Source organism: Panthera onca, chromosome C1 (genome assembly GCF_046562875.1).
Source record: "Panthera onca isolate mPanOnc1 chromosome C1, mPanOnc1 haplotype 2, whole genome shotgun sequence".
NCBI classification, from domain to species: domain Eukaryota; kingdom Metazoa; phylum Chordata; class Mammalia; order Carnivora; family Felidae; genus Panthera; species Panthera onca.
The window spans coordinates 156,828,008-156,853,479 of record NC_138346.1 but is presented as its reverse complement, the minus strand read 5'-3'; the positions used below and the strand labels follow the sequence as shown (position 1 = coordinate 156,853,479).

At 40.1% G+C, this 25,472-nt stretch overlaps 1 protein-coding gene across 2 annotated transcripts in view; it reads left to right on the top strand.

The window, feature by feature from the left end:
• AK5 (adenylate kinase 5) overlaps positions 1-25,472 on the top strand; it is a 259,760-nt gene that overhangs the window by 119,597 nt on the left and 114,691 nt on the right. For both annotated transcript variants that reach the window (XM_078451771.1, XM_078451770.1), the window contains exons 7-8: positions 11,986-12,076; positions 20,591-20,667. In XM_078451771.1, the coding sequence (XP_078307897.1) occupies positions 11,986-12,076; positions 20,591-20,667 (168 nt within the window). The remainder of the gene's footprint in view (positions 1-11,985; positions 12,077-20,590; positions 20,668-25,472) is intronic.

Sequence of the window (25,472 nt, the reverse complement as noted above, 5' to 3'; positions counted from 1 at the left end):
TAAATAAAAGGAAATAGAAAGAGCCTGATCTTCCCAGGGCCTAAATTAGCCTCTAGTCACACATCTGGTGCTTAGGCAGCACAGCGGTTTTTTCAGGCTTCCAGGGTGCCACTTAGGGCTCTGCAGCAGGAGACACTTGAGCACTGGAGAGAATGGAGCCTGTAATTAGAAAAGGTACCAAATGTCACATGAGGCTGAAATTTGACTTCTGAGACTCTTAACTAGCTTCTTTAGTTTGGAAGCTTTCTTGGCAGAGGTTTAAATCTTTATCCCACCACCTTGTAGTTGTATAAAACCTCAAATTGCTGGAATGCTGGGAGAGAGAGAAAGAAGGGGAAAATAGGAAGGGAAAAGAGTATTTTAATTAATCGAGTTTTCTGGTTAATTCAGTTTGGCAAGTATTTGTTGTCTATATGTGGGGCTCAGAGCCTTGTGAGGTGCAATGGAGAAAAAATAGGAACTGCACAATGTGATTCTCGTCTATAATGGGTATATCTTGTTCTCCATTTTCTTCTTTTAATCTTTTTTATTGAGTTCTTTCAAAGTATTTTAGTCTTTATTGGTGCCTTAATAATTACAGAAAAGCTAACATGATCTATTCTTTCCTCCATGCATCTTCAGTGCCCAGCACATACCTGGCACAAAGCAGGTACTCAATAAATCTTTATTGAATTGAATTACATCATGTATGCAGTATAAGAGATTGGATAGAATCCATATTAATTCTAAGACATATTCTAAAATTTGGCTTATTTGACAAAATCCATTATATCAATCTATTTGCTGGGCTACAGAACTGTCTCTTAGTTAATGTATCATTTAGTAGTATCATTTTTTAAATTTATTTTTAAAATTTTTGTAATGTTTCTTTATTTTTGAGAGAGAGACAGAGTGTGAGCAGGGGAGGGGCAGAGAGAGAGGGAGACACAGAATCCGAAATAGGCTCCAGGCTCTGAGCTGTCAGCACAGAGCCCATCATGGACCTCAAACTCACAAACCATGAAATCATGACCTGAGCTGAAGTTAGATGCTTAAATGACTGAGCCACCAAGGTGCACCTTAATAAAATATTAAATCCCTTTCACATGTACTAAATAGGGGTTTATGTCAGCTACCTCCATTCATTGAGTATATCTTTTATGTGCTTTCTGCAGCAAGTTCATTTTATTTTACTTTTTTTTCTAGCTTGAGCTATAACACCTATAACATTGTGCAAGTTTCCAGTATACAGTGTGATGGTTTGATACGCGTATATGTTGTGAAATGATTCCCACAATAAGGTTAGCTAACACATCCGTCACTTCACATAATTACAGTGTGTTTTTGTGTGTGTGTAGTGAGAAAGTTTAAGATCTACTCTCTTAGTAACTTTCAAATATATAATATTGTTAACTGTGTCATTATGCTGAATATTAGGTCCCCATAATGTATTCATCTTCTAACTGGAAGTTTGTACCCTTCGACCCACATCTCCCCATTTCCCTTGTGCCTCAGCTCCTGGCAACCATCATTCTACCCTCTGTTTCTCTGAGTTTGGCTTTTTTTTTAGATGCCACATGTAGCAACTTAACTTTTTTTTTCAGCAGTTTCAAAAGCATCGCATCATAGTGCCCACAGAGATTAATGAGCAGGATCTTGGCCATTTGCTATCCATTCATGATCTGAACATTGGTCAGTCTGCTCTGAGTTCTACCTGAGCCTACAAAATTTAATAATCAGCTACTATAGCCACAAACCTTTCACTTCAAAAATTGTTCCAGACCCAGTTCCCACCACCAACTTAGATTTTTTATTCTTGGGCCTCCTCTCTCATCATCAACCTCCTTTATGACTGAAGACCTAGACTTTCCCCTCTCATGGGTGGCATGGCCTTGTCCACCATCCCCTATGAGATGTCCAAAGCAAGGCTTCTGGAAAGCTGCCTGTCAGTCAGAGGCAGAGCTGCAGCCCGGGCTGGGGTGTAGGGAGGAGGGACTGAGCCAGGCCAGGCCCTGGGTACCAGTCCGTGGAGCTGTGGAGCAGAAGTAGAGCAGCCTCTCCAGACAGCAGCAGGCCAGACATGGACCCATAGTAGAACTCCTCTCTCCAACCCCAAAGAGGCTCTCAGAAAGAGGGTAGGCATACTCTTTCTTTGGTTGCTGAGAAAGGATTGAGTTGGGATGAAAAGGGACACGGATGATAGATGATATAAGTCCTCTCCTCATACTGAGAGGCAAGGTAGTTTGCAGAAAGACATTTTTGAACGCTACTATGGAGGGGTGCCTGCGTGGCTCTGGCAGTTAAGCGTCCGACTTTGGCTCAGGTCATGATCTCACGGTTCCTGAGTTCAAGCCCACGTCAGGGTTTATACTGACAGCTCAGAGCCTGGAGCCTGCTCTGGATTCTGTGTCTCCTTCTCTCTCTGCCCCTCCCCACTTGTGCTCTGTCTCTCTCTGTCTCTCAAAAATAAATACATGTAAAAAGAAATTTATAAAAAAAAAAAAGAAAGCTGCTATGGAGGGTATAACTGAAGTCAACAGTAGACAAAGAGGACTATGAAGCAGTAGCCAGTTTCCCTCTGAAATTGGTAACTTGAAGCTAACCCAGGAGAGCTCTGTGAGGAGCTAGGCAGTCTTCTGTCTCTTATAGTCAACTTTGCCTGTCCTTACTCCTTCCAGGGCTCCTGGCCAGCCTGCAGAGAGGGAGGCCCTTCTGCCAACAGCTACAGCCACCTAGTAGTATACACCCATCGCTCAGAGAAGTAAGACTACCAACTGTGGCCTGAAAATAGGGACTAGGGAATAAGACCAAGAATGTTTGAGTGTATTGCATCTGGACCTAGCATGGATTGGCTTCTACAGATTCTTAGAGGCCTGCCCCAAGAGTCCTTCTGAAAGCCTTGATTTGTTTTACAAGTGCCCAGCTAAGATGAAGTCTGTCCGTGGAGCTAAGAGCTGATCCTCACAGCCTTGGCAGGTGATGGCGCTCACAGTTTGATAGACCAGATGTGGATTCAGATCCTGGCTCTACCACCTGCGTGACCTTGGACAAGTTATTTACTCTTTCCAAGACCCAGGTTTTGAATCTGGTGATAACGATACCCTTTTTATAATAATATTGTAGGGACTTAATGATACAATCATATAAAGAAAGCCCTAACGGTGAATGGCACATAGTAGATGCTAAAAAAATGGTAACTGTACTTGGTACTTTGTTCATTGGCTGTTGATGTGGATGCAGGTTCTGAAAAATGACCTCTGAGCTAATGTAATAACAATAATCAAAATTCGCAGTCTCCTTTTCTAAGTCTCTAGAACAAGATAAGTCAGTCATTATTACATTAAGGTTTTGAGTTCAGGAAAAAACTTTTTCTTAAAACACTTCATAAATATTGCAGTAATTTTTTCTGGAGCCACTTTATTGTGTTGACTTACTCCCGACCAAATTTTCCAGATGCTGTCTATAATCTGAATATCCAGTGAAATACAGATTCCATACAAAAAGCTGAGAAGAGCCTTACTCAGATATCCACGGCTTTCCAGTGTTCTGTACTCATCTCTTTGCATACCAATCATGTCTGTTTTTAGGTATATCTTCTCACGTTTTCCCCTTATTTCATTCTGTTAAGAAATAGGTTCTACACACCCTGGTTCAAGAATCCCGCTCATCAAAACGGGATTGATTCAGCTTACTCAGAATATTATCCCTGCCCACCCCCCACCAAATCCATGTTGGTGCTTTCCTTTCAGATTTTGTAATTAATTATGAAGCTTCAGAAACACAATTCTGCAGATGATTACCAACTGCCATTACTCCATCGCAGATAACTACACATTTCACTCCAGTTACCACAGATCTTTACATTATTACTATTTTAATGCAATATCCAATTTTTGTTGGAGAAAAACAAAAATCACTGTGAAGAGGATGCCAACCAATCGGTCATTTAGGGGGAAGTCTCCAAACATATAGAAGAGAAAATTTGAAGTCCAATTATCTGCATGTTGGGGGATCTCCAGCAGCAAACGATGAAAGCCATTGGTGGAGAGCATGCTTAATTGAAATCCTTTGCATGAAACAAGGGAGAAGTAAATAATTCAGGCAATCAGTTTGATGCTCGGAGAATGATACTTAAGGGATGTATAAAACTAAGACAATACTAATAACAGAACCAGTTTGTTTCCTCCTCAAATTTAAGCAGAGAAAAAGTGAGAGGCAGACCTAGACTTAAGGAAAGGTGGAATCTGGAAAGAGAAATTGAACTAGTATTCTCCCTTCAAGTCCATTTAGAGATATTTTGTAAACCTAACATTCCTACCTAGCAGAGCGAAGAATGCAGAAAGCCCTGTCTCCATGGAGAAGATTTGGACAGCCTGTTGCAGCCTGCAAATCAGCGCCAAGAGAAAACAAAACCATAAACTCATTTTTGCCCTTAAAAATGCAAACCGTCACTGCCCCTTTCTCCTCACATGGCAGTGCTTCTACTCCCCCTCCTGTAATTTCTTTCCCTTATGCAGGTATGTTTTGTATGATTTTGAAAGCTGTTCCCACATTTATTATTCAAGTTAAAACATGTGTTTGTGAGTCAACTGGGGAATTTGGTAAGCATCTTATTTTGAAACTTCCAGTTGACCTCCCCAGCCCTCTTAAATTAAATGACCTTAAACAGATTACGCAAGCCCATGTCCTCTGCGAGTCCATTCCCTCAGAATAAGAGAGTTTTGTTAAGATTGCTAGACAAACGACAGTCACCAAGAAAGATAAAGTTGCCCATCCAATCACAGAATTTCAGAGCTGGGAGCAACGTCAGACAGCATCTGCTCTAGTGGCACACGATTCCATCTGCCCCATGAAGCTCGGTTCTCACCTGTGAGATGTAGATAAACTTTCATTCCATCACCCTCCACCTAGGCTACCCCTGCAGCATTGTCACTTCTGCTCTGCTTTGCATTTTAAAGTAAACATCCTAGGTTCTTGCAGCTCAAAACCTTTTTCCTTAAAAAGAAAAAAGAAAGAAAGCAAAATCATCACTACCTGAGTTTCAAAACACTATTTAGAAACTCAAAACCTGATAAGATTAGGGTTTCTCAGCTTTGGCACTATTGACATTCAGACTGGATAATCTTTGTCATGAAGGGGCTGTCCTATGCATCATAGGATATTTTGCAGCATCGCTGGACAGTCGTGTCCCCCTGCCAGTTGTGACCACCAAAAACATCTCCCAACATTTGTTGGGAGTGGGGGAGAGATGGGTGGACAAAATCTCTCCTGGTTGAAATCCATTAATGTATATAGTTTGTGCAAAAACAAATAAATGTGCAGTAAGTAAAATGATGATTTCAAAGCCAGTTTGCCTCTAACCATACATACAACCTCTCTAAACACTGAGCATTACCACTTTGCAAGAGCCTTAGCCAATTAAGTGTCAATTGTTCTGATAGTACCCCATTACAATGCTCTCCAAGGTCTATATGCCACAATATCCGCTAAAAGAATGGAGGGAAGAGTCCCATGCTAGCCCTGGAGTTGTACGAGTGGGATGTCCCAGAAAATAAAGCAGCCTAAGTTCAATTCTGTGGTCCTGATGCAGAAGTAAATGAGCTTCAGCAGCATCTGCAAAATCCAGAGTTGAGTTGGTTATGTGGGTGTCCTCGTCCTTCTTCATGGTTCCATGTTCATCATCCAAACATTTAGCAGTGGTTAGTTGGAGTCTACCCAGCACGTAGTAGTTACTCAGCAAATATTTGTTGAAGGTTTTTATGGATAGTGTTTTACCTTTTGCAGTCTGCCTCTGGGTTGAGACAATCAGGTACATTAGCCTGTGCTAGAACTAAACATAGCTTTGTTCGAATCAGTCAGAGAATGGATATCTCCTGGAAAGTCTCAAAGTCTCTTGTAGTCATTATTCCACAATCCCCAAGTTAAAAAAAAAGTGTGTATGTGTGTCCAAAATATAGAAGTGATCAAATGACTGTAAGATACACTCCCTCAGACCTAGGAAGTCAGAGAGAGAGACAAAAATGAACTGCAGGCTGTGTACTGATGTGTTAAATATATACCATCTCCTTAGTCCTCACAGCAATCCTGTTGTGTAGGTGCTAAGAACAGGGGGGAAATAAGTTGCTCAAAGTCAGACGGCTGCTACAGGGGAAAGCAAAACTTCAAATCCAGCTCTAGCAGAGTTTTAAGCTGTCTGAGCCCAATTTTAAGCCTCCCAGACTCACTTGTGCACCAGGCCTTGGTTGCTTATTGAATGGAGAGCCCTGGCCAGCACTGCGGAAATTGAAAGGACAAGTCACCACACCCCCCCCACCCCCCCCCACCCCCCCCGTCAGACTTGTTCTGAAATGTAGATGGTCCATTTATTCTTTCTAGAGACCAACCTAGCAGCTCTGTTTTCTTGTGAAGCTGGGGCCAGTCCAGGAATGTAGTACCTTACATTTGTTTTCCTTTCCTGTTTGCCTTGTTTTTCTTTTTTCCTCACACTTACTGTCCTGAGGTTACACACACACACACAGCACAAAACCTCTGGTAAAGTGTTAACCTATGTTTTGCTTTAGGCTCTGTTTTCTAGGAATCCCATGCTAAAACACAAATTTATGCTCTTTTATTTATAAAATCACAACACTGCCATCCATTTCTCAAAAGCCTAAGAAAAAATAAAATCCTTCTTTAGTACATGTTCCTCCTTACTGATGATAGCTAACAAATATTTTGAAAATAGAAAACCATAATATATATGGGTATGAGGAGCAGTGCATCAAGATGGCACTAAATGTGCCTTCATGGTCTCCTCATATCTGCCCTAACCACCAGCTGCTTTTCTTATCTTGCTTTTAGATAAAATGGCTGTGGTAACACTCATTCGAGCAGGGGTGCATTTGTCTTACCACAATGGTATCTGTAGGGTGGAAAGTGTCAGTCATCCGAAGTGTAAATCCTAGCTCAGCTTATTGGCTGTTTGACTTGAGAAAGTCATAATATCTCTGAGTAGATATTTCCTCACCTGTAAAATAGAAAGAAAACTATCTGCCTCACCTTTCCCATGGGCTGATGTGACATACAGAAAGCACTTTGAAGCACCATTCAGAGGTGCTTTAACTGTAAGAAGAAGTAAGAAAAATAACTTTCTAATTCAGGCTTTTAAAATTTCCCTTGCTAAAAATGATGAAACACTTCAGTAGGAGAATATAAAGGAATAAATCACTTAGTTTCTTCTTAAACATTTCAAGATACTAATTAAGATTAAAAAGCTAAAGAGCTGAGACCTCTGGCCCAGATAAAATAAAAGAGACTGGATTTTCCCTCCCACTTGAAACAAATGAACAAAGAAAAGTTTAAAAATCTTAAAAAACAATTCTCAAGATACCTTACAACAAGCCATAAGGTGATTCTTTGAGAGAAAGGAAACAAATACGGAAAGCCCTAGGATTGCTCTTACTGTTGGAAGTTTCCGGGCTACTGAGCAGGAAGAAGGAAGCCTTGTGGAGAATGGTGGACCAAATGGGTTGAACAGAGTTGAGAGTCTAAGAGACCAAGGTCAGAGGACAGAGTACCAGACATATGAGCTACACCGAAAGAGAACTCTAGAGATCTGCCAAGGGTTCCCCTCCAGTATTCAGCAGAGTACTGTGCAGTGTATGCATTTGAGGAAACTACCTGAAGCTGAGAGACAAAACCACCCAAAAGGATTAGCTGGTGCTACAGCAGGCTTGGAATAGTGCCTTTTTCTACCAGCCATTCTGGAAAACCTCTTAATTCACAAGGCAATGGGTAGAGTACTTTGAAGAGTCTTGCCTCCACTGTGGGGAATAATTGTACACTAAACACTGCTCTGGTCCAACCCAACAAGTCTTTCTTTTTTTCAAGTTTTTATTTAAATCCCAGCCAGTTAAAATATAGTGCAACACTAGTTTCAGGTGTAGAATTTAGTGATTCATCACTTACATTCATCACCAGATGTTCATCACAAGTGCCCTCCTTAATACCCATCACCTATTTAACCCATCCCCCACCCACCTCCCCTCTGGTAACCATCAGTTTATTCTCTATAGTTAAGAGCCTGTTTCTTGGTTTGCCTCTCTTTTTTCCCCCCTGTGTTCATTTGTTTTGTTTCTTAAATTCCATGTATGAGTGAAATAGTAAGTATTTGTCTTTCTCTGACCGACTTACTTCACTTAGTTTAAGATTCTCTAGCTCTATCTACATCATTGCAAATGGCAAAATTTCATTCTTTTTGATGGCTGAGTTATATATATATATTATATATTATATATATTATATATTATACATTATATATTATATATTATATATATTATATATTATATATATTATATATTATATATTATATATTATATATTATATATTATATATTATATATATTATATAATATATATAATTTCTTTATTCATCAGTCAGTGGACATTTGGGCCCTTTCCACGATTTGGCTATTGTTGATAATGCTGCTATAAACATCAGGATGCATTTGTCCCTTTGAATCAGTATATTTGTATCCTTTGGATAAATATCTAATAGTGCAATTGCTGGGTCACAGGGTAGTTCTATTTTTAACTTTTTGAGGAACTTCCAAACTGTGTTTTAGAGTGGCTGCACCAGTTTGTATTCCCACCAACAGTGTAAGAGGGTTCCCCTTTCTCCACATCCTTGCCAACACCTGCTGTTTTCTGTGTTGTTAATTGTAGCCATTCTGACAGGTGTGAGGTGGTATCTCATCATGGTTTTGATTTGTATTTCCCTGATGATGAGTGATGTTGAGCATCTTTTCATGTGTCGGTTGGCTATCTGGATGTCTTCTTTGGAAAAATGTCTATTCATGTCTTCTGCCCATTTCATCACTGGATTATTTGCTTTTTGGGTGTTGAGTTTGGTAAGTTTTTTTTATAGATTTTGGATACTAACCCTTTATCAGGTATGTCATTTGCAAATATTGTCTCCCATTCAGTAGGTTGCCTCTTAGTTTTATTGATTGTTTCCTTTGCTATGCAGAAGCTTTTTATTTTGATGAAGTCCTAAAGTTTATTTTTGCTTTTGTTTCCCTTGTCTCAGAAGGCATACTTTGTAAGGAATTGCTACGGCCAGTGTCAAAGAGGTTACTCCCTGTTTTCTGCTCTCAGATTTTGATAGTTTACTGTCTCACATTTATGTCTTTCATCCATTTTGAATTTATTTTTGTGTATGGTATAAGAAAGTAATCTGGTTTCATTCTTTTGCATGTGCTGTCCAGTTTTCCCAACACCATTTGTTGAAAAGACTTTTTTCCATTAGATATTCTTTCCTGTTTTGTTGAAGATTTATTGCCCATATAGCTATCAAGCCATTTCTGGGTTTTCTGTTCTGTCCCATTGATCCATGTGTCTCTTTTTGTGCCAGTGTCATACTGTCTTCACCGCTGCATCAGTGTTGTAATATAACTTATAGTCTGGAACTGTGATGCCTCTAGCTTTGCTTTTCTTTTTCAAGACTGCTTTGGCTATTTAGGGTCTTTTGTGGTTCCATGTGAAGTTTAGGATTATTCTAACTCTGAAAAATGCTGGTGGCATTTTGATAGGGATTACATTAAATGTTCAGATTGCTTTGGGCAATCTGGACATTTTAATAATATTTGTTCTTTTAATCCATGAGTGTGGAATGTTTTTCCCTTTCTTTGTGTCATCTTCAGTTTCTTTCATCAGTGTTTTTATAGTTTCCAGAGTGCAGGTCTTTTACCTCTTTGATTAGGTTTATTCCTAGGTATCTTATGCTTTTTGGTGCAGTTGTAAGTGGGATTTATTCCTTGGTTTGTTTCTATTTCTGCTGCTTGATTATTGGTGTATAGAAATGCGACAGATTTCTATACATTCATTTTGTATCCTGCAACTTTACTGAATTTGTGTATCAGTTCTAGCAAATATTTGGCTAGCCCAATAAATCTTAAAACCAAGATCTGAAAGAATCAAGTTGTTTCCAAGTAACTAAACTGCATTCCAGAACAAAGCTCAAGAATATTTATAGGAATACAAAAATATCTAGCACCCAACACAGTCAAAATGATGATGCCTGGCGTCCAATAAAAATTACCAAGCATGCAAAAAAACAAGAAAAATGCCTCATAATGGTGGGAAAAAATCAATCAGAACTAACTCAGAACTGACACCAGATGTTAGAACCAGCAAAGGACATTAAAAGTTATAATTATATTTTGGTACCTGGGTGGCTCAGTCCAAGTGTCTGATTCTCGGTCTTGGCTCAGGTCATCATCTCAGGGTTCATTAGTTCGAGCCCTACATGGGGCTCTGCGCTGACAGGGTAGAGGCTGCTTGGGATTCTCTGTGTCCCTCTCTCTCTGCCCCTCCCCCACTCACAATCTCTTGCTCTCTCTAAAATAAATAAGTAAACATGTTTTTTAAACGGTTATAATTGTATTTTAGATGTTCAAACCTTCAATAGAGACCTTCAAACGTCAATAGAGACGTAGATTTTTTTAAAGACTCAAATTAAGCATCTAGAGATGAAAGCTACAATGTATGAGCTGAAAGATACCCAGGATGAGATGAACAGTGTATCCATACAGTAGAATACTACTCAGCAATGAAAAGGAATGAACTATTGATACAACATTGATGAATCTCAAAATAACTGGGCTGAGTGAAAGAATCTAGATGAAAAGGATTGCATTCTGTATAAATCCTTTTATATAGAATTCTAGAGAATGCCAAAAAATCTATAGTTAGACATATAATCAATGATTACCAGGTAGGGGGGCAGGAGGAAAGGATTCATTCCCAAGAGGCACAAGGAAACTTTTGGAAGACATAATTATATTCACTATTTTGATTTTTGTGATGGTTTCACAGGTATGCAGACACAGATATCAAAACTTACCGATTTGAATGTACAGTTTATTATATATTGATTATAACTCAGTACTAAAGTGTATTTTTAAAAACCATTGCACAACTGGGACATAGAGAACTTATAAATATAACTGCATTTTTTCAATATTTACACTTTTTGTAAATTTTAAAGAATGGTAAAATGTTTAAATCTGTCATTTTTATTACATCTAAGTCTACGGTGTCTACAGACTGCATCTTTTGTGTAGTAGCTGTAGTATCTAGCATAGTAACTAAAGTTTCGTTTGGGGGCACTTTCCTTTTTCTTTTTTTTAACAGTACATTAGAAAATCCCCCCCTCCGCTCTTGTTTAGAACTCCGTATTTTCATGAGTTTAAAATTTTTTTTAATCTTTATTTATTTTTGAGAGAGAGAGAGAGAGACAGAGAGCAGGGGAGGGGCAGAGGGAGAGGGAGACACAGAATCTGAAGCAGGCTCCAGGCTCTGAGCTGTCAGCACAGAGCCCGATGCTGGGCTCGAACTCACGAACCATGACCTGAGCCAAAGTTGGACGCTTAATCAACTGAGCCACCCAGGCACCCCTCATGGGTTTCTTAAATGAAAAACAAAAACCCTAAGAGCCAGAAGCCACAAGGTAAATTTCAATTATCATTTTTTTCCAAAGCTTACTTTATAAGTTACGAAAATTCTACACATTTTTCTTAATCATAAATGACTGTAGGGACACCTGGGTGGCTCAGTCTGTTAAGGGGCCGACTTCAACTCAGGTGGTGATCTTGCGGTTTGTGGGTTCGGGCCCTTCATCGGCTCTGTGCTGTCAGCTAGGAGCCTGGAGCCTGCTTTGGATTCTGTGTCTCCCTCTCTCTCTCTGCCCCTCTCCTGCTCATGCTCTGTCTGTCTCTGTCTCTCAAAAGTGAATAAACGTTAAAAAATTTTTTAATAAATAAATGCACGCTGACTCCCTCCTTCTTTGTTTGATATGTGTGGTCTAGACTGAAAAATCCTCCGTGAGTCTGTTTAAGACTCAAGGGCTTTAGTTCCTGTTGACCTGCTTCATTAGAGATACAGTTATATGATGCTTGCTCATTATATTTGGGAATGAACTAATTTATGCATTCTCTTGTTCCCAACTTGTCTGTCCTGTTTTCCCCAGTTTGATGCTGACCGAAACGAAGATGAGGTGTTCTATGACATCAGTGTGGCAGTGGACAGCAAGTTATTTCCAAACAAAGAAGCTGCAGCAGGTAAGTCACCATGTCCTTTGGGCAACAGTATGGCCTGATCACCTGCCAGCTGTCTGGAGCTTTGTAGTAATGTTGGAGCTCAACAATCTGCTGCAAGGTTTTAAGGATGACACCGTTCTCAGAGCTTTACACTCTCTGGTTTGTAAATAAAGGCTAAAACAAAATAGAAAAGAAGGACTATCCATTTGGCCCTTATAGTGAATGCTTGCCTTCCAGTCATTGCACATGTAAATTAGCAAGCAGTCCCAATGTAACACACGACCTGTGTTACTATAATTGAAAAAGTCGAATCTAGCCCACTCTTTGTGCAACAATTAAAAGTTACAACTCCTCCAGGACTCCTTAACTCTGACATGTCTCTGCTGTGCCCCCCGGGAAAAGCCTCCCCTTCTGTCAGATAGCTGCTCCTCTCCCAACCCACAGCTCCTATTTTGGCTCTGTGCCTTCTCTTCCTAAGCATTCACCCCTAGAAGTTCGACCTTGGACAATAGTGCAGGGCAATCACACACCCTTATGTAAGCAGTACTCAAGGTTCTGTTTTGACCCTTATCTCATTTTCTTTGACTGTCTGATTCTGGTCAACTCATTGTCCCTCATGGTCTCCACTATCAGTACTATGCAGATGACTCTCAAATCTTTGTCTCAGTCCTGAACTTTCTTCTCAGGCCATAAGAACAAAAAAACTTCTGGGCTGTAAAGAAAAAGACTAAACATGGAAAATGTTTACCCATATTTGATTTGAAGCCCCCTAAGAGTAGCTTCAAAGAAAGTCAAGGCAGTGATCTTTCTGGGCAGACCCACAGAGCACAGATAACAATGTAAACTCACCTGCCTGGTTTTCCAGTGATACTTATAGTAAGATGGTCTATTGTTGGAAAGACTGAATATTGAGCAGCATATAAGATCATATAAACCAGAGTGCTACTGCTCTGAAAAATGCTATGGCAGCCATGCTTTGTAAGTCAATATTGTATTTAGAACATTTATTTAGACCTCTAACAACAGATATCTAACTGCTAGGTATCCCATTTGTTAAGACAGTGGAGTGGAGGAGCTGATTTAAGGTGCCCCTTATTTTTATTTTAAAAATTTTAATTCCAGTAGAGTTAACCTACAGGGTTATATTGGTTTCAGTGTGCACATAGTGATTCAACAATTCCATACATTACTCAGTGCTCATCATGATAAGTGTACTCTTAATCCCCTTCACCTATTTGACCCATCCCCCACCCATCTCCCCTCTAGTAACCATCAGTTTGTTCTCTATAGTTAAGAGTCTGTTTCTTGGTTCACCTCTTGTTTTTCTTTCTTCATCTCTTTTGTTTCTTAAATTCCTCATATGAATGAAATCACATGTTTGTCTTTTTCTGGCTGACTTATTTTGCTTAGCATAATACTCTCTAGATCCATCCATGTTGTTGCAAATGGCAAGATTTCATTCTTTTTGTGGCTGAGTAATATTCCATTGTGTATATATACCACATTTTTGTCCATTCATCTGTCGATGGACACTGAGGCTGCTTCCATAATTTGACTATGGGGAAAAATGCTGTAAAAACATGGGGGTGCACATAATCTTTTCCAGTTAGTATTCTTTGGGTAAATACCCAGTAGCGGAATTACTGGATCATAGGGTAATTCTGTTTTTAGTTTTTTGAGGAACTGCCACATTGTTTTACACAGTGGCTGCACCAATTTGCATTCCCACCAACAGTGCAAGGGTTCCTTTTTCTCCACGTCTTCTAAGCTGCCCTTTCCTTTAGAACACTTGACACTTTGTGGCTCTCTAGTGGCATTTCTGAAAGGTGGCCTCGTCCTCCAGTGATGCAGCAGTGCTGGCTTTTGTGCTAGTCAGTAAACTGCCTGAGGACAGGTGCCATGTCCTCCAAGTGCACAGTGCCTGCCCCATAGCAGAGGTCACCAGGGACCTCATCTCTCCATCTTTCCTCTCTATACCTCCAAACTTATGAACAAGGAACGAGTCTGCTCACAGTCTCAACTCCTACTACCTCCCATCCACTCCTCCAAACTCTGAAAGCTGAGTTCTGCTCCAGCTTTAAAATAAGCCTGTCCTATATATAACAGCCCTTGGTGATGAAGTGATCCTGGGAGGGACCGTGGTAAACTAGAAACACATGATGCCTCCCCTACAGAGGCAGCCCCTCTGAAGCTCCATGTTATTGTTGACGTTAAGGCATGGACCAGTTGTTGCTGGATCTTTCTCTCTTTCAAGAGTGAATAGAAGACTGCATCTGTAGGTGAAATCTCAAGGCTTGTCAGTGTTGCTGACTCACCCAGTTGAACAGGTCATGTCCATGGCCACTGCTCTGTGAATTTTCAGCCCCCAGGTTTTGTCCCTGTACTCTTCCCTATTCCCTGGACCCTCTTTGCCTAGTCTCAGCTGCCCCACAGACCCCATATCACCTCCATGTGAATGGCTTTCCATTCTCCTTTAAAATTTTTCAAATCAAAATTCTTGTTTTTTAAGTTTATTTATTTTGAAAGAGAGAGACAGTGCGAGCAGGGGAGGGGCAGAGGGACAGGGAGAGAGAGAATCCCAGGTCTGTGCTAACAGCACAGAACCAGACACGGGGCTCAATGTCACAAACCATGAGATCGTGACCTGAGCTGAGATCAAGAGTTGGACCCCTTAACCAGCTGAACCACCCACGTGCCACTTAAGTAAAAATTCTATACATTTAAGATGTGCAACATGATGATTTGGCATGGATATGCACAGAGAAGTGACTACTACAGTTAAGCTAATTAATGTATCTTCTCTTCACATAGTTAACCATTTTCCTGTGTGTAATGGGAACACCCAAAATACATTCTCTTAGCAAATTTCCAGTACTTAATACAGTGTTATTAACTATAGTCATCATGCTATCAACATTACATCCCTAGGCTTATTCATCTTACATATCAGCAATTTTGTACCATTTTGCCAAAATCTCCCCATTTCCTCCACCTTCATGCCATGGTAACTGCTGCTCCACTCTCTGCTTCAATGTATTTGACTTTTTTAGATTCCACGTATAAGTGAGATCATGCAGTTTTTCTCTTTTAAGGGAGCCAGGCAAAATTGTCCCTGTCCTCACAGCCCACGCCAATCATCATTCCTCAGGGACACCTTGGGAGTGCAGTCCCTGTTCTTTATCCCCACTCTAGTTGGCAGGGCTTTGTCATTCCTTGCCGGCCTCTTACCTCACCCCTGAATCCTGTTGCTGCCATGGGGATCCTGACAGAATGCAGCTCTGACCACCCTGGCTCCCTGACACAACAATACAAACAAAACAAAGCAAAACCTTCAATGACTTCCCTGTAGGCTGAGCACCAGTGTCCTTAGCATGACAGATATACCCATAGCTTTGCTGTAGTGGCCTTCCTCCTGCCCTAGCACTGCCTCCCCCATACCCCTCCAGCTTCCTCCAGTCCCTAGAATGTCTCAAACACTTTCCTGCCTCTGGCCATTTGCACTGGTTGCTTGGTATCCATTCCCCCATGTGCATCCCCTCTCCTCTCTCACCCCCTAGCCCCTCCTTCACCCTACTTTGCATCACAGTTTAAATGTGATTTTCCTCTGGAGGTATTCTCAGCCCCCATCCCAGACCCGTTTAGACCCTGGCATAATCCCCTAATCTTTTCCTGCAGGCTGTTTATCACAATTATGATTATATAATCATGTATATGATTGTTTGCTACAATTCTGTTCCCCTGGGGCACCTGGGTGGCTCAGTCAGTTAAGCGCCTGACGTTGGTTCAGGTCATGGTCTCACAGTTCGTGGGTTCAAGACTCGCATCAGGCTCTCTGCTGTCAGTGCAGAGTGTGTTCCTGTGTGTAATGGGAACACCCAAAATACATTCTCTTAGCAAATTTCCAGTACTTAATACAGTGTTATTAACTCTGTAACTTAATTAATTAACTCTATTAACTTAATACAGTGTTATTAATTCAGATCCTCTGTCCCCCTCTCTCCCCTCCCCTGCTCTCTCTCTCTCTCAAAAATAAAAATAAAACAAAAAAATTCTATTTCCTTTATTAGAGTGCAAGACTGTGTGTGGATGGAGAGTATGTGTGTTTGTTTGATACCCAGTGTGCATCTCATAGGAGACGGCACAGAAGTGCTTTTTCAACTGGCTGATCACCTCGGCTGGGCTACTCATCTAAGTGTGTGGACTCACAGCCACACCACGTTTTCTCTGACTCCAGAGCAGAGTGAGCATTTGCTTGCCTCCATGCCGTAGAATGCCGTTCCCCAGACCTGTGCACCCCATCTGCAGCCTCTCCTCGTCCCTAGAGTCCTCCATTCGTACTCTGGCAGAGCCATTCAGAGGCATCACCCAATCCCCGTGGACCTCAGATTCCTTATCTGTAACAAGGGGATAATAAGAGCGCTACCTCAGGATCCTTGTGAAGAGCAAATGGTTTACATGGATAACAGTGTGTGGCTGTCACATTGAAAAGGCTATATATGAGTTAGTGTCTTTGCTGAGGGGTTGAGGCATCACAGGAAGAGACCACATCTTATTCAACACATTTCCCCATTTTCCTAGGTCCACTTCTAATCTCTTTGCCCTCTCTCTTTTCCTTCCTCCCCGGCCTCTGTTCATGGAGTAACTGGAAAATCACCCCTGCGCTTCTCACCCAGAACAGTCCCAACACCATATCCCATGAGGAGCTCACTGTCTAGTCACAAATACCGTCAGGATATTTTTCCAAAGAAATGCAATGCTCTTCAAAGGAATGCTAACGGAAACTGTTACTAACACATTCCACGCCTGTTAGAATGAGAGCTGGGCTCTTGGTGCCTGACGCCTGAGGCATTTAGAAGGAATTGAATGTGTGTAGAGTGAATGGAGATCAAGATCTGCAAAAGCAAAATGTAAATGTCCTTTTACTCATTTTTCAGTCATTCAGCATGCATGTATCAAATGCGTAGAATTTCTAAATTCTGTTCTTAAATGTAGAGATGAAATACAACCCCACCTAAAGCTGCTTACGGTCTTGCAGGAGAGACAGGACAAGGGAGAAGACTGCTTTCCTCAGAGGGGGTGGGTGATGAGTTAGAGGAGCTCTATCTACAGATGCCCCTCACTGCACAAGAAGTGCTGCCTTGCAGGGACACCCCTTTATTTGGGATTCAGAGTGGGAGGGGGACCTTCCTAAAACTTCAGATTGAAGATCCTCTAGGAGCAGAGAAGTCTGTAACATTGCCCCAGAAAGCAATGTGGATAGCCTTCTGGTTCATCTTCGGCCAGTTTGTATCATCTTCCGTCTTAAATGTAGGGAGACAACCTGCAAATCATCTTTCTGAGGACCATTCTACATCTGAAACTGGTGACACTGAGAGTTCCCTGTGGGATTCTCTTTCAGCTCTGTATCTATAGAAAGAATATTTTTAAATCTGAAAGAAATTGAGAAATTCAAACTAAGGGGGAGTAAAAGCCATACTATCACTTTTTCAGAATGCACTGATTTTGCTGTCCTTTTTGAGTAACAAGATCATTGCAGGTGTTTTATGTGTTAAATTGTCCAATGAAAGAAGGCAAAAATGTGTAATATGTCTATATTTACCTCTCTCTTTTGTATGTCAAACCTTAGACTATTATTAAAGGTCCCATTTTGAACAAGCCAAGCAACCAATGCTAAAAAAGGAAAAGAAAAAGAAAGAAAGAAAGGGAAAAAAAAGCTATTCAATCATTATCTGAGTGGATAATGACATCCATTGTCTATCGCTTCCTATGATTTACTAGTACTGTTGCCAAGAGCAACATGTCAAGAAATTCCATCTCTTAATGATACAATAAAATTTCTGTTAAAAGCATTTTATTAGGAAAGCCAAGCTCTTCTTCTTTGTAAGCACAAATTTGTTTTTTTTAAAGAGGTTTTTTTTTTTCTTTTTTTTCCCCTCGGACAAAGATGTCTTCATTCTACCATTGCCAAAGATAGTTTTCTAATAATCTTGTTCTGGTTACAAATATTCATGTGTCATACCTGTTAACCAGGTTGTCTAAGACCCCTTCACTTTGTACCTTTTTAAAACAGCTGAAAGAAAGGCTTCTAATTGAACAAAATAAATAGGACACAGGAACTAAAGCGTCTATATGTTTAATAAGCCTTTGTGTTCAGATCACATTGCTCATTCCACATGAATCACTCCAAATACAGCTGAGGTGAGGATATCATTTGAATCCAAGTACCTATCACCACTTCTCCATGTGGTGGGTAAGATCCATATTATGGAAATAACGAAAGCTAAATAAAATTGGCATTACCTTTAATGATGCTGTCAATAGCAACCACCCAGCAACGAGCATCGATCATCACAGGCTGGAGTGACACTCTTTGCTTCCACTTCTGGTTCTTCCATTTCTGCAGCCACCTGGTGACACCCCTCATCACTGTTCCTCATTTTCTCAGGATGTAAAAGAGGCAGCCAACTCCTCCACATCCTGTCCTGTAGGGTACTGTAATGAACGATCATATTTGTAAAACCAGTTGGATTGCTCCTGCTTAGCATTTGGAGTGGGAAGGATGTATTGGAAGAAATGGGAGCTACAACTTCTGCCTTTGATCTCCCTCACTTTCAGTAGGACCTAGCCCAAGTTATTTGCCTTCTGCAAAGCTCATTGTTTTCTTTTCTAAAATGAGATGGCAGTATTCTGTGAAATATGGGTTCTAAAACTTCCACGATCTTATATGGAAAAATACACATTTACTTCTGATGTCTTAACTGCCCCACAACACATAAGTGCAAACTGATCTCAAACTGGGCTTCAGAACAGTCAAATATTTTGGCCCTCAGATATACCTTATAACATTTCTTATTTGAAAAATGGTGAAAACACAAAAATAGAAAAATTACATATAACACCACTACTTTTTAAAATGATATATAGGGCACCTGGATGGCTCAGTTGGTTGAGCATCTGGCTTAGGCTCAGGTCATGATCTTGCAGTTCGTGAGTTCAAGCCCCACATCGGGCTGTCTGCTGTCAGCGCAGAGCCGGCTTCAGATCCTCTGTCCTCCTCTCTGTGCCCCTTCCCCACTTGTGCGCTCTGTCTTTCTCACTCTCAAAAATAAGCCTTAAAAAAATAAATAAATAAATAAATAAAAGTATGTATAAAATTTAAGTTTTCATATGGCCCTTCTAGTCTCATTTTGTTAATAGCGTTAATAGTGGCATGTAGTCTTCCTGACTCCTTTCGGGCAACTATCTTATTAACGATGACTTGGCAAGGGCTGCCCTCTTGATGTGATGGCATCACCCAGAGGTTGTGCCCTACAAACCTATACAACCGAATGTGGAAACTCCACAATTAGTTACCTTTCCAAAATTCTTTGATGGGTCAAGCATCTCCATTCTGAAAAACTGTCATCCTTTAAAAAAATTGTAAAGATACAAACGCAATAAACAAGGGTGTTATTTGCTTAGTACTTAGACAATATGATAATGGGTCGGTCCTTAGTCAATCTGATAAATAGCAGAGGTAATGATGAGAAGGAAAAGGAAGAGAAGAGATGAGAAAAGACTGTGTGAGGACATACATTGAATCACTCTTTGGAAAAAAGTATGAAAGCAGCATCTCTCAAATGGCCCATATCTGAGAAGCACGTGAGATGCTTGATGTTTTTGTAAAAATCCGTCTTCATTAAAAATAACTCATTGTGTCTTCTGACCAAGAATTATTTGGCAAGGGCAAGTTTACCAGGATATGTGGAGTGGTTTACTTCTTCATAGGGATGTATAGCATTTAATGAACAGCACTGGATTCTGTCTTTGTGGCTAGTTAGGTGCTATGTATTTCCCAGCAGAAAACAGTCACTAAACAAGGATGATAAATCAGTTTTGCTTCAGGAGCCCCATTATGAAAATTACCGGTTTAAGTCTGAGCCTTGAGGATTAATGCCCTTGGGGAGGGGCAGGCAAGAAGCTCTCTGTTAACACATTAAGTTAACAAGATTTTTCTCATCATTAAGGACTCAAGTGCCCCAAAGGCTGGAGGAAAAACTTGTCAGGTTTTCATGGAGTGAGCAAACTCAGCCCCACTTATTACTGGAACTCCCTTGCTATACCCACTCTGTACTTTGCTCATCATTCCTTCTATCTCATTTACTACTACACAGCCATAAACCACTTCTCCTCCTGGACCATCTTTACTCTCCTTCAAAGTAAAGGCTTATAGATTAATTCCTTGTGATTATTTTTTACCTCCATCATCACCTCCACTACTAGTCAGAATTGGCTCTTTATTTTGGTTTCTGAACCTTGCTGTTGACAAATCAGTCTCCTCCACAAGACTGTCTTATTCTCAAAAGTGGAAATGGTGTCTAGAGGATCTACATTTTTTATCTGGAGCCTAAACATGGTGCCCAGCAGAAGGGAAGTGTCTAAAAATGTTTGTGACTTTAATGTACACATAAGAACAGAAACCTAGTGGGAGATAGTTTGCTTTACAAACATACACAGACAACCTCCATCAGGTAAACTTCTCTTTTCAAATCCTAGGTTCGAGTGACCTTGATCCTTCGATGATGTTGGACACAGGAGAGACCATTGATACAGGTTCTGATTATGAAGATCAGGTAATTAAAATCTAAAAATATCTCTTTATTTTAAATGGTTTTAAATTTAAATTTTAGCCTTTGTAAATGTTTTATGAAAATTAGAATTATAAATCATTTTTCAAGTGTTTACAGATAACTAATACCATATTTCATGATAAATCACACTAACCTATAGCTTTTGTCCACGAACTTTGGCCTTTCAGCCTTCCCTTCCCGACAGTTCCAAAACAGCAATTAATTAAGGAAAGGTTTGTGGTTAAAGTTACATGAGATGGAAATGAGGTTGTATGAGGTTCTCTTGTCCAAGAATTTGTCTGTGTCTCTATCCCTTTCCAGTAATGAACTAACAGTATTTACTGAGTATCAGCTACAGGTTCAGGGTTCTGCTTTTCTATTTCTAACCTTTGAAAAGGACTAATGACCAAGGACAACACAACCAAGAAGTCAATTATATTTTCTATTTTAATAAAACTAGAGAAATTTATCTGGGTCATTTTCCTCTCAGCAGAACTCTCCCCACTGCTGTATTTTAATAATCCAAAATAGTTGGGCAAATGCTCCGACTCTCTAATTAGGCTTTTTGTTTAAAAAAAGGATAATGTCTGAAAATTCCTTCTACCGCTCATCAGTGTTGCTCTGTGATGGCTGAAAGCCAAGTGAATGTGTTCCCAAGGGTTTTTTTCTCCCATCTTCAACTAATATATGTCACAGATAAAGCATATCTAACCAGTGTCCAAATGTAATGGCTGGCTACACATTTCATATTCATATTCAGAAGCTATTTTCATGAGCATTGGGTTTCTTCTTTTATATCACAAAGCAAGGAGAAAATATTGAAAGTGATATAATAAGTACTATGTATTTATACTATTTTTTAACATTTATTGACATTTAATATATATTAAACATTGTGCTGAGTTCCTTAGTTTTATTATGTCACTAATTACTTACAACATCTCTAGGATATAGGGATTATTATCTTCATTTTATAGATAAAGAAAATTAAGACTCAAAGAGCAAGTTGCCCACCATTACAAAAATAGTTTCACAGTGGGGAAGTGAACTTAGGGCACATTTCCTCACATCTGTACCAGACTGCCTCCTAACTCAGCCTCCAAATACAGGCCATTCAGTGGTACATTTTAGGAGCCTTTTCAGTTGCCAGCCCCTAAGACTCTATCAGAGGCAGATTCTAAACACCACTATTGAAGATGAGCTCATGATCCAAAATTACAGGCTGGATGAAGAAATGAACCATTACAAGATATCCAGCTGATTTAAAAATGGAAGGTTTCACACCCCTCAAGAACTAGAGAGAACAGGAAAGTCTGAAAGAATTTTTAATATAGGAATACTTAAAATATTCAAGAAGATAAAAGGAAGAAACCATGAAACGAGTACAAGAGAGAATGGGAAGGAAGAGGCAGGAAGGAAAAGGAAAGAAATAGAAATTCTAAGTACCAAAAATATTGTCATTGAAATAAAAACCTAGTTAACAGGTTGAATAGCAGACAAAACATAGCTGAAAAGAGACCTAAGGACAGAGCTGAGGAAATTGCCTTAGAATAAAACAGAAAGCTAAATAGTTGTCAAATGTAAGAAAGAACTTAGGAGACACTGAGGATAGAATGGTAGGGCCAACATATTCAAAAAAGAGTTCCAGGAAAAAATGGGAGAGGATGGAACAGGGGCTCCCTTTTAGTTACCATTTTATTTTATTATTTAAACAGATAATAGTTGAGAATTTTACAGAGATGAGAAATGACACAAATCCCAAGATTGAAGGAACACATCCAGTTCTGAGCAAGATAAAAAAAAAAAAGACACAAAAAAAACACCTCTTCACCTCATCATTTAGTCACTCAACAAATACTAATTGAGCGCCTAATATATGCCAGGTATTGTTTAGATAACTGAAATATGTAATTGTATAAAATAGGCAAGAAGCTTATATTCTAGTACAGAAGATGGATGCTAAACATCAACATGATAAGTTAGTAAATTCTCCAGATGTCGGAAGTGGTAAATTCTATGAGAAAAGAAGTAGAACAAAGTGAGAGGGTCAGGAATGCTGGGGTTGGGAACAGATTATAGTTTTAAGTAGGATGGCCTCATTAAAGAGGTGTGATCTGACAGAAACCTGGCATATAATGTAAAACATCAGAACACAGAAGACAAAAATAGAATATTAAAAGCAAAAAGGCATTACCTATCAAGGAACAGAAATTTTGGTGGTAGCAGATTAAATAAAGTAACAGCTTGCATTTTTTGAGCATCTGTTATAAGCCAGACACTGTGTTTTATGATTTACACGCATTGTTGTCAATCCTTAAATAACTCAAGAAGGTAGCTCCTTTTATCCCCAACTTACAACAGAGGACATTGAACCTCATAGAAGTTAAGACACTTCCCAAGACTGCACAGCTAGCAAGCTGCAGAGCTGGGAAACAAACTTTGATTAGCCAGAATCTAGTTTTTACTTTTACCATTCCAAATAAAGCCATTGTCAAGGTCATTGGTGATCTTTGTCAATTCCAGTTAACACTTTTTAGTTAACTTTCTTGACCTTTGCTGCGTGTTATTCACCAAACTTTTACTATAAAGGGTAGTAAATACCTTAGGCTTTGTGAGCCATATGGTCTCTGTTGCAATTATTCAAAGTCCACATTGTTGTGAAAAGCAGTCATAACAACACGTAAACAAATGAGTTTGGCTGTGTTCCAGTAAAGCTTTATTTACTGATACTGAAATTTGAATTCCATGTACTCCTCCTGTGATTTATTTCAACTATTTAAAAATGTAAAACCCAAAACTGAGAGCCTATACACAAACAAGCAGCACAGTGGATTTGACCTGCAGGCTATAGTTTGCTGACCCCAGGGGTAAATCATCTTCACATTCTTGACATTCACCTCTCTCCCTTAGATTCTAACACTTCTAAATTATTTACACTGTTCTAAGTGCTTCACATTTATTACCTCATTTTATCCTCAATGACGAGTTAGATATTATTGTTATATTTTATTTAAATATATTGTATTTAAAACATATTTTTTGTTACTTATTATTACTATTATAGTGTTATTCCAATAAGGAAACTGAGGCACAGAGAAATTAAACAGTTTATTCAAGGTCACATAGCTGGCAAGAGGTAAAGACAGAATTCAAACATAGCCATCTGACTCCAGAGCCAGGATCAGGAAAGGTAGGCTGGGCTCTGCTATGGTAACAAATAAAACTCAAAATCTGAGTACTTTCCAGGGTTCTTGTACATAGAACCTCCAAAGGGATCATGGATGGGAAGGCAAAGAGCCTGAGGAAGATGGACCAGCTCTTAATTGCACATTAGCTTCTCCCACGTTCTTCAGGTGTTCCCCAGTCACTGGCCCTCCCTACATCCAGGGAGGCTGGGAAATGGAGCTTTCTTGTGCCTCCAGGAAAGGAGGGATGAGTTTGGTGGACACTGAGTCAGCCTTGGCCACAGATCTCTTGCCCTACTCTGTGTTCACTCTCTCGGTGCTCCTCCTACATATTGGTCCACTTGTTCTTGGTTTTCTTGCTGACCTGCTCTCTGTTGGTCCTTTACTTAAATGTGGGTGTTCCCCAGCATCCATAGCTCTTTGGATCCTCACTGAACATGTTGTCCTTTAAAAAGCTCAGCCATAGCCATGATTTCCACTTCACCCAGAGTTCCCAGGTGAGCTCCTGTTGCATATGTCTGCCTGCTAAACAGTGCTGGTTTGATCTCCCATGTGCATCTCAAACTCAACACATCCAAAACCAAACTCCCCATCTTCCCCCACAAAATCTGCTCACCCTTCTGTTTTCCCTATTTCTGTTAATGATACCTCCATCCTGCCAGCTGCCCAAGCCAGAAACAGGATGTCTTCATAGCCTCCTTCCTTTTTCTCCCCCTCTTCATCAGTTTGTTCAAGAAGCCAGTCAGTTCTCCTGTGCAGAAATCTCTCCTTCCCTCTCCAGTCCCACTGCCGCTGCCCTGGTTTGCACCCTGGGCCTTCCTCCATGGGATCACAGAGACAGTCTCCAACCAGTCTCCCTGCCCCAGCCTCCTGTGGCACACAACATAATCATCTTGCTGAAAAGCAAAGCCAGTCACGGCATTCTGCTTCTTAAAAACCTTTTTGCCTCCTCATTGATGTCATAATGAAATTGGAAACTCTTATCATAATACATGGGAACCTTCAAATCAAAATCTGAACCCCTGCATCCCTCCCAAATTCATCCCTTGCCAGTCACCAAAACACACTGAATGCTCCAGCTACACCAAGCCATTTTCCATTCCTCCAAGTGGCGTGTGATTTGCACAGTCCTTTTCCTCTCTATAGAAGCTTCTACCACCCATCATGCCTATTCCAGATAACCCAGTCATGCACCATCAGGACCAAGCTCCTTCTCAAAGAAGCCCTTACCTCATTACATGTTCAGTTCACCTTCTTGGGGAGCCCATGAGACCCTGTGTTGTAATATTCTGTGGCATGACAGGGAGTACGTTCTGCTCTGGGTGTCCTCAATGCCTGCCACCAGCCTGGCATGTAGTATGTCCCCAATAAAAGTCCATTTTTTTAAAGCCCATAAAATGACTTCTAGTTCTTCTTTATATGTGATTTTTGATAACTTGGTAACTCTTGCTAACTTTTTTTGTATCAATTTTTAATTTACATTCTAGTTAGTTAACATATAGCGTAATATTGGTTTCAGACATAGAATTTAGTGATATATCATTTACATATAACACTCAGTGCTCATCACAAGTGCCCTCCTTAATGCCCATCACCCATTTAGTCCCTCCCCCATCCACCTCC